Source organism: Drosophila erecta, unplaced genomic scaffold, assembly GCF_003286155.1.
Source record: "Drosophila erecta strain 14021-0224.00,06,07 unplaced genomic scaffold, DereRS2 tig00000021-arrow-pilon, whole genome shotgun sequence".
NCBI lineage: Eukaryota > Metazoa > Arthropoda > Insecta > Diptera > Drosophilidae > Drosophila > Drosophila erecta.
This window is the reverse complement of record NW_020825198.1, coordinates 23,014,278-23,024,588: the sequence shown is the minus strand read 5'-3', so window position 1 is coordinate 23,024,588 and position 10,311 is coordinate 23,014,278. Positions and strand designations below refer to the sequence as shown.

The 10,311-nt window shown below is 34.6% G+C and overlaps 2 protein-coding genes across 6 annotated transcripts; one reads left to right on the top strand and one right to left on the bottom strand.

The window, feature by feature from the left end:
• Positions 1-736: 736 nt before the first annotated feature.
• On the bottom strand, positions 737-2,519 carry LOC6544507 (60S ribosomal protein L10). The gene is made up of 5 exons (XM_001973755.3): positions 2,428-2,519; positions 2,264-2,294; positions 1,900-2,205; positions 1,672-1,834; positions 737-1,016 (listed from the first exon to the last, which is right to left on the bottom strand). Exons 2-5 carry the CDS (start codon positions 2,284-2,286, stop codon positions 852-854), a joined length of 657 nt encoding a protein of 218 aa, XP_001973791.1. The 5' UTR covers positions 2,287-2,294; positions 2,428-2,519; the 3' UTR covers positions 737-851.
• A 1,720-nt stretch (positions 2,520-4,239) lies between these two features.
• On the top strand, positions 4,240-8,042 carry LOC6544655 (casein kinase II subunit alpha). 5 transcript variants are annotated; one of them, XM_026977250.1, is made up of 3 exons: positions 4,240-4,313; positions 4,895-5,019; positions 6,784-8,042. In XM_026977250.1, the coding sequence occupies exon 3, from the start codon at positions 6,911-6,913 to the stop codon at positions 7,919-7,921; it is 1,011 nt and encodes a 336-aa protein (XP_026833051.1). In that variant the 5' UTR covers positions 4,240-4,313; positions 4,895-5,019; positions 6,784-6,910; the 3' UTR covers positions 7,922-8,042. The 5 variants fall into 5 exon arrangements, with proteins under 5 accessions (XP_026833051.1, XP_026833049.1, XP_026833050.1 ...); XM_026977248.1 differs by having other exon boundaries at positions 4,243-4,383; positions 4,870-5,019; XM_026977249.1 differs by having other exon boundaries at positions 4,243-4,423.
• The last annotated feature ends 2,269 nt before the right edge of the window (positions 8,043-10,311 follow it).

Genomic DNA, 10,311 nt, shown 5'->3' with positions numbered 1-10,311 from the left:
TTCTCTGGCGATCTGATCGGAACGTCCGACGATCATTGAAAAATGGTTTTATATGGTAATCTGCCTTCCTGCCGTTTACGCTCTTGTGCCTGTGTATTTCTGAAATGAATGCTTCGAGCGGCGTGGTTGGTTTTGAGTAATCCTGCTTGCCCTAATAGAAACAAAACATTCGCTTTAAAATGTGCTTGTATGAAGAGGCATACAATAAAATAGGAATTTATACTGCATCATGAAATACAATTTAATTGGATTATGTTGGATAAGTTTTTACCGTCGCCTTGTTACAAATCCCAAACTCTGAAATACTGACAAATCGAAAAGCAACTCTCGTTCACATACTTTGAAATTCGTTCTTTAATTGATTGGGAACCACCAATTTTTCGGGCAATTAGCGACGCAATAAGACTGTATTTCTTAGCGATAGGTTGACTAGGACGACTACCAATTATATTACATAGATAATACAAATTTTCTTTGCTCACGTATTTCATATTTAACAAGACATTTTTCCGGATTAACTGCTAGAATGTTATGATACTGTTTGATTTCGTAGAAAGACAATCACCTGATGTACATATACATATAAATCAGCTCAATAGCCACACAGAAATCAAAGTCCCGAGGGTATTCCGAATCTTTTGTATTTTACATGGCATGTCGACCTCAGTTAACGAAGGCTGATCTGCTGCTGTGAAATTATAAACCACTTATTAGAACAAAACAAATTTAAAGAGCATACTGAGCTTAAATCCACAAAGCAAAGCATTTATATATGTGCTCAGCCAATAGTAATTTTGTATATTGTTTCTGAATTACAAAAGTTAATGTGACATTTTATTTAAATATATTATTTAAGCATAAACATCACGCTGAGCTTTCTCCCAAGCGGCAATTGGGCCATGCTCTGGGCGGTATTTCACATTGCAACCATCATGCTCAAGGCGGTTGTCATCGCGAAGTTCTTCATAACGCTCACGTTCGTATTTGGTGAATCCCCACTTCTTCGAAACATAGATCTAAAAAAATTTTAAATAAATCAAAACATTATTAAATTGTTCTTTTTAATCTTTAATCTTAAGTTCCTGTAAATATAAACCTTATCATCGTGTGAGATTAAAATGTACACAAATTCTCCCAAGAGCAATAAACAATGCTCTTAAACCGTGTAAGAAATGATTTAACTCAAAAATCTGTTTGTAATCTCTTGAAATGCTCGAAGTCTTTAAAATTAACGTTTAGAGAAACAAAAATGAGCGTCACACTTTAATGTTTTTTTAAACTCACTTTGCGATAATAAAGTTACCGAAAAAAAATACAAAGAGTACAAAATATTAATGCCGATCTTTTCATCTTTTAACAAAAACACCGTATGCCCGACAAGCACGAAATGTTTTCCTAATTTTTTGTTCGCGAAAGGGGCTGGGGGTTTGAAACGGCTGGCGGGGAACACAAGCAAGAAGAAAATCTTTGCCCTAGCTAACTGCGAATTCGACGTTACTTCAGTATACAATTTGAAACGGGAATAAGATGTTTAAGATTCAATATTTCTTTGGGTTTTTCGCAACTTGGTTTAAATCTAATACTATATGCTGATTAACAGTCTATTTTCTTAGTGTTGGTGGTAATCCCATAATGGGAGGCATGGGAATATATAACAAATTGATTACTTGCCTTCTGGCGTCCAGGGAACTTAAACTTCGCACGCCGCAAAGCTTCAATAACTTGAGCCTTGTAACGATCGCTAGAGCGGACAGACATAATGGGTTGACCAATACGAACTCGAGCAACCGTGCCCTGCGGCTTTCCGAACGCTCCACGCATTCCAGTTTGAAGCCTAGTAGAAGGGCAAAAAAGCCATAAGAGTACAGTAGTTAATCACAAATGTGAGCTTTTATTTACCTATCAGCTCCAGCGCACGACAACATTTTGTTGATTCGAATGACGTGGAATGGATGAAGACGCATTCGGATGTGGAACTGGTCCTTACCGCAGTACTTTACTAAGTACTTGTTGCAACAAATGCGTCCAGCTTCCAAAGCTTCACTGCTCAGCTGTTCATATTCATCAGAAACCAAATGAACACAAAGGGGAAAATCCTCAACAGTAGCTTTTTTTCTTCCCAAATCGAATATACGAATTTTGGGGTCAGGGACACCACGACAAAACCGAGATTTAGGGTACGGCTTATTTTTGCAATAGCGGTAGCTGGATAAAATTGGATTAATACTAATAACAGTTCATACAAAATGATTGATTTGCTTACCATCTTGCTGGTCGTCGGCCCATTTTGACTCCTGGAATATAAAATAAATAAATAAGATTTATAACAACATTACAGAACAAAACAGAAACTTGGTAGGCTAATATAAATTGATATTGGAATGAAATATTTAAGATTTTGAGAGATCATTTAAAGAGCTCACTTACTTCTTGCAACGAAGAACACGAGAAAAGGAAGACACAGTAGCCGGAAGCAGAAAAGGTTTCGCCATAAAGCCGACTCTGAAGTACGTGAGCAAAGTGTTTTTCTTAATTTTGAAACGATTTGAAACATAGCCTAAATGCCTAACATGCTGTTCTCACTACAAAGTACATAATCGATATATTGTGTGTGTTCGTTTTCACCGATTCATTTTTATTCGAATAAATAATATTTTTGCTGTAGAATCTCAAGGCAAATTAAATTGAATATTTTCTCAAACATAAGCACACCGTTAAATGTCTATGCAATTATTATAGCAGAACACTGCTAGTGATTTGCGACCCAGTTTAGTGCTTATCATAACTATGTCAATAGTATTCGCGCAAATAAATAATATAAGTAAATTTGCTTTGCTTTGAACTAATTTAGCAAATTCTATATTTAAATTTATGTTTCACATAATTTATATATTATATAATAAGGGAGTAGCATAAAAACCACCGGTGAAATTCAATGGATTTTAAAAACAATTCCCTAAAAAATTTTCACAGTCCCACACAACACCAATTGTTTTTTTTTTGTTTTTTGCTCTGATTTTTTTTTTCTTCAAGCATTTTTACCAACGATTTTGGAGTTCACTGCTAAGGGTTGCCGCCGACCAAGAAGACAGTAAGCTACTTATATAAGTTATAAATTCCAAAAAAAATTGGTTATCAAATGTGTATTATTGAAAGCTAATTAAAAAAAAACAACACATTACTATTTAAAAATAATTTAAACTATTTAATACATAATATTTAAATTAATGAAGTGCATAATTGTCTAACCAAATAAGGTAGCATAAGTGGGCCTAACTCCGAATCAGACAAGGTGGCATGATTTGGCATGTTTTCATTCCGCACAACTTTAGTCGGTGTTTTTGATGTGCAATTACTAAAATGATCGTTTTAGTAACTAAACACGTAAAACGTACGATTTTGTTGTCCATATAATGTATGGGCGTAATAACGAAAAACGCTCGGTGAAAAGTGTTTGCAACATATACAATCCAAACTGCGCCATAAATCGATTCAGCATTAAGAACCGGTCAATATCCTTTATCTGTGCTCCCCTCACATAGAAGATTTGTGATCTGCTTAACTTCAGACACTAAATCAGAAAATCAACTTTTATTGCATATAAACGAGGATATATTATTAAAATATGGAAAAAATAGCAAAGTAGGAGCTCTATGTGTTTATCAGCTTCAATCAATCAGCTTCAATTCAAACGGATTAAAAGGAGCTAAAAGAAGAAACCATAATTTGGCGCTCTTTCCTAACCATCCAAAATTGTGCGGTTTTTTAAATTATCAAATGCAACCGGATTATTGTAAAATTGAATTCTTGAGGCAGGACCAGCGTACCTAAGAATCACTAATTTCAAACATATTTTCCACGTCGCAATCTGAAATACCTTCTAGCATAAAGTAATTTATAAAATTAATTAGATATTATGTACATTTATTCACATATTACTATTTCTATGATGAGAGCTACTCGTTCTAGTGCGCTCTAGGGAGAGTCTGGAGCCAGCTCTAGAGCCAGGACAAAAAAATTCATATGGCGTTACGCATCTTGTTATTCTAATGCGTTTGGTAATATGCTGTCCCTATATATGACTGTTTCACATAAAGAAAAAAAAATAGTCCAATAATATAATAATATATAATAATATTTTATTATAATAATATAATAATATTATATAATCCCATCACATGAACAAGATTCATCAAAAATAAAGTGAATGATTTTTGGAATATCGGTTTCATTTCCATTGTTTCTGGCATGACGATGATTTCTTGATCTATCTTGACTACCTTTTGTGTTGTTATGCAGTAAAATAGACAGCGGTTAAGTTAACCTTCTTAAAATAAAGAAAAATTGTCACCGTAACCACGCATGCTGATTTTGTACTAAGACGTGAGTATTATTACTCTTGTCATTAAACGGTGTTAACTAAGTATGGCACTGTGGATTTTGCGATACATCGTTTTTTCTCATAAAATTATGATATGAGTGAAATATATCAATAATTGTATATATGTGGCACGTCTATGAAATTCTCCTATGTATATATGTACATATGTGGCCATTCTGAATCATTAAGTGCCAAATGCCGGTGAACTCGTCAAAATTTGTTTCTGAATTTTAGAGTGGTTATCATTATGATATTAGTGTGTATATTTAATATTGGTGTATATATATGTTTTTACTAACATTTTGTTCGATTGCGAATGTATTCGTTGAAATATAACACATGTATACATATATAAGTATGCATGCATATATAAATTTACATGTAAATTGGTATATACCTATGGTTTATGTAAATAAATACGCACGATGTATGGTTAATAAAAATCTATGTATTTATATGAAAGTAAATATAAAATCTATTCTCATTAGTAAACCTGCTTATTATATAAATTAGTGCAAAACTCTGAGGAGCATACCCGGCATTCACTGTGGATTCTCCTTTGGATACTATACGAGACGGAGAAATCTTTCAAAATACTTTGGGAAGTCACCTTATTACAATCAATTTTCGCAAATTGGGTAAGTATTTTTATCTATATTATAAATTGTATAATTAAAATATATAATAATTATAATATTTATAATGGTGAACATCAACACGAATTCCAATAGTCTTTGCGTTGAAGATATGTCTGCGATACACCCTCCCCTTTTTAAGCACGGCGCAACAAATTCTTTTGCTTGTCTCTTGTAAGGCTATGGTCTGTTCGTTTTTAAAGTTTTAGTGAATTGTTGGCAGCCAATTGTTCGCCATTATTTTATTTAGCGCTTAAAAATACATAATCTCTGTACAACATCAAAAACCCCACAACTGTGTACTTGTTACTTAATTTATTTTTCAGTTATTTGAAATAACACATTTTGACTACATATAGTTAAAATATTCTTAAGCTAATTACAAAATTTTGTAAGACGTCTTTTAAACAAAAACACCTTACAAGTGGAAACCTATTGCTGCTCGCACCTTCAACGTACAAAATGTTTAATATTAACTTTTGCGCCAAAAAATTGCTTACAATCCACTAAATAATAAGACATTATTATACATTCATTATTAAAATTCTTAAATTTATCAATCGGGCATGATTTATCGAAATAATAATTGCCTTATTAGGCGTTACATTCGGAGCTAGCCGAATAAGTAAATATTATATATGTTGCAGTTTTGAAGTGAAATGTATGTAAATATAATAGCTTTTTGTCACATTTCTTTATATCAGAACTACAGTATATACATATGTGGAACGTGCGATCGATACAATTTTTTTTAAAGGTGTTTTTGTAAAAGAAAAATTAATTTACAATTACAAATTAAAAACAAGCCAAAAAATTTAAAAATTGTAAAATTTTTGTGATAATTATAACCCTTACTCGTAGAGTAAAAGGGTATACTAGATTCGTTAAAACAGAAGGAAACGTTTCCGACCATATATGTATGTTTTTATTCTTGATCAGGATCCATATCCGAGTCTATCTGGCCATATCCGTCCGTATGAACGTCGAGATTTCATGTTTTGAAATTTTTTTTTGTTAGTTTGGTAAATTTTCTATCGGTTTGGCGAAAAACTTTTTGGCACGCCCACTCTACCGCCTAAAACTGCCACGCCCATACTTTTCAAAAATGTTTTGATATTTTATATTAGTCTTGTAAATGTCTGTCGATTTGCCAAAATTATTTTTGCCACACCCACTCTACCGCATAAAATTGCCAAACTTTTAAAAAATTTATAAATTTTTTTCATTTGTTTTCACAATTTATACCGATATTCCAGAAAATGAAGAAATTTCTCGTTCCCAGTTGTACTAGCTGAGTAACGGGTATCTAATAGTCGGGGAACTCAACTATAGCATTCTATCTTGTTTTGTTTTCGTTTTTAGAGTTGCAGCGCTGTCATATGGCGGAAGTACAATTGCCCACAAATGTTTTCAGAAATTGCATATTTAGACCAAGGATTTTGCCGTAAAACTTATTTTACCTCGAATGAGATATTTTGTTTACTACTTAATTAAAAAACATCAGTGGTTACATTTATTTTTGTTTAACAGTACTTAAATATGTAAATATAATTATTAAATAATATTATTAGTTTAACGATTTTTTTAAACTGGGACTATAACACAAACGTTTAAAATTTACCACTTGTCTTGTGCAAACAATATACATATGTACATAAGTAATAAAAAATATGTAAACTGTTTCGGGAATTTGTATTATGTAATGTAAATGTGTTGAAATTTGTTTGCACTTGCTTTTGATTAACTACGTTTTTATTTTACTTTCAGATTGTTGAACAATATAAATATTGTTACCAGGACCAACCGACTAAAAACGCAATCAGCTCACATAAACTTCTTGTTACAGCCCCAACCGAATTTAAAAAAGGAGGCAGAAAAGAAAGAACTATTGAGAATGACTCTTCCAAGTGCAGCTCGTGTGTATACAGATGTCAATGCCCACAAGCCGGATGAATATTGGGACTATGAAAATTATGTGGTTGACTGGGGCAATCAGGACGATTATCAGTTGGTCCGTAAATTAGGCCGTGGAAAGTATTCCGAGGTCTTCGAAGCAATTAATATTACGACCACAGAAAAGTGCGTGGTTAAAATTCTTAAACCTGTTAAAAAGAAGAAGATAAAGCGTGAAATCAAAATTTTGGAGAACTTGCGTGGAGGAACTAATATAATAACACTTTTAGCTGTTGTCAAGGATCCAGTGTCTCGTACACCAGCGTTGATTTTTGAGCACGTCAACAACACGGATTTTAAGCAACTTTACCAAACATTAACTGATTATGAGATTCGTTACTACTTGTTTGAGCTTCTTAAGGCACTTGACTACTGCCACAGCATGGGAATAATGCATCGTGATGTAAAGCCCCACAATGTTATGATCGATCACGAAAATCGAAAATTGCGCCTCATAGATTGGGGACTTGCCGAATTTTATCATCCTGGTCAAGAATATAATGTTCGCGTAGCGTCGAGATACTTCAAAGGCCCCGAATTATTGGTAGATTACCAGATGTATGATTACTCCCTGGATATGTGGTCATTGGGTTGTATGTTGGCGTCGATGATATTCCGAAAAGAGCCATTCTTCCACGGTCATGACAACTATGATCAATTGGTACGCATTGCAAAGGTGCTGGGCACCGAAGAACTCTACGCATATTTGGATAAATACAATATTGACCTCGATCCAAGATTTCACGACATTCTACAGCGTCACTCACGAAAGCGATGGGAAAGATTTGTCCATTCTGACAACCAACATTTAGTTTCTCCTGAAGCTCTAGACTTTCTTGATAAACTTTTACGCTATGATCACGTTGACCGACTCACAGCTCGCGAAGCAATGGCCCATCCATATTTTTTACCTATTGTCAATGGACAAATGAATCCCAATAATCAGCAATAAGAAGTTTTTTCATTATGATGAATACTGTAATTCGAGTTTGGGATAGCAGCCATTTAACAATATGATAATTATGCAAAAAAAAAAATATAAAATCCGAAGAAAAATAAAATAAATTAAGCCACTGTCTTAAAAATGACTTCAACTGTTCGTTAAGGGATTAAACAGAGAAATCGAAAAAATTCCCAAAGTAAAACATCTAATTGCTTAAAATATTTTGAAAGTGGGAATTTTTTTGTTTAACACTCGCTAACTTTATAAAAAAAATACAAAAAATATAGATATATGAAATGAAAGAAAATGAAACCATGAATAAGCTAACAGCAAGCCCTTCTTCATTTATATAAAATTATATTAAATATCAATGTAATTAAATATTTAACATTTATTTTATATTCTTTTTATAAAAACACTTATAATTTTTACACATAATCGATTGGTCAATTATGTTATTAATTTGGAATCTCTTGCAAAAAATATTAAAATATTTGAGAACTTATAAGAAATAGTTAAACTATTTGTACAAGTTTATAAATTATTTTGCGTTAAACTATATATACATATATATATAATTTGGTTTACTGCAAAAAAATTAAAAATGAATTAACTAATTACAAACACAAAATAATCTTCTTAAGCATTGCGAAATTAGTTTACCTTTTTCTAATGTTTGAAAATTTATATATAAATATATATATACATTACAAATATATATTTTTATATGTAATATGCTTGTTATTTAAAGAACGTGTCGATTAGGTCTAGGTAAGCCTGTATGATTTACAGGACCCTTTCGCGACACATCACGACATCAGGACATCAGGGTAACTTATGCTCCTAGACTTTGGTGTCCGTTCCCTTAAAGTATTGGGCGTGCTCATAGGAGGTGCCCCACCGTCCCCGGTTCCTCCTCGCTTCCAAAGCTTCTGCAGAAGCGCACCTCGTATCAGAACATATGACCTTTTATAATTCCTGTGAAAATCGACATCCTTCTTTTGTTAAAGTGTAGGAGTTCGGCAGTTCTTGCATAAAAATATTTGCAGTGTGGTCAGTCGCAAGTCGTCTCTCACCACCGTCGGCCTAAGGAATGATCCTTTTGATAATAAAAATAATAGTTGTGTGCCGCTTGGAGAGTGTATCTGAGGAACCTTGAATTTCAGTGTGAACAGCACTAGTTCGCGTCCAGTTGAGTGAAAGAAAGAATCTTTCCGTTATCAAGAGAACAAAGTTATCCGCATGCCCTGTTTCGGAGCTTGGTTATGAGATCGTTTAGATTTGTGTGATTGCCCGGCCAAGGAGGAAGCAGGGTTACAGATTAAGTTAGCTTGCCGTCTATTGCGCGGCGACGCACCTTCGGCGTCCTGCAGCGCCCTCGACAGCGGACCCCGTGCCGGCTCGAATGAGATCTAGGATGTTATGGTGGCGTGGCCGCATGTGTCGTCCGTTAAGTCGAACCAGAGCTCTTCCCAGAACTACCGTTGCAAAACGAACGTCTGTTAGGACCGCTCCTGTCCACGGACACCAACCACTGACTACACTGAACCACGATATGTCCTTTTGCTCTCCAGTGTCACTTCGTCACTTGAAGTGACCGTCCTTGTATACCCGCTCTCTCCGACTGATTCTTTACTTCGTCCTGCACGTTCTCACCGACCGGTATCTTATCGACGGGTGCGTGTTATTACTGACGGGTTTGCTATTCACTGCGTTTCTCTTGCTTTCTGACTGCCTGTCGCACGGCCGCGACTTATGAGGACCATAAGTACCCCTTTAATTCACGGTGCGTCCTCTTTGTGTATGTCCTAAGTCCACACCGTTACCGATAATTATAATTATTCTAGTGCCTTTGGTTTAACCTCTGTGCTATTCGCCTCCTCGAGTTCAAGGCGTTACCGTTAGTTCACGGTCTCTCCGCTTTGCCGGGGTCCAAGGTCCATTATTTCCCGTTCGACCTGGCTGCCCTTGACTCCGCCTGCCTTCCAGTCTTTTTTGCTGCTGCTAGGCAACCCACCTGCACCTCGATTTGTGGGGAGTCTTAAGACCCCTCACAGGCCCTTTTCCTGATCTCAGATACTTTGAAGGAAGAGCCTACCCACCTTGTACTTATCAGATGTGAATCGAGTCTGGATATAGATTCTATTCCGACGTTATTTAGTTCCTATCGCAAACTCCTTAGTATAGTTCGCAAATAACTGTTCACCGATCAGTCGGTCGCAAAATATCTTTTTATGCCGACTTTGAGAAAAACTCTAAGAACATCTGATTGATATATGTATATATATATATATATATATATATATATATATAATAACGAATCCATGGTAATTTTTTTAGAAAAATATATAAATTCTTTATTTAAATATATGTATGTACAATCGCGGAAGCGGAGACCA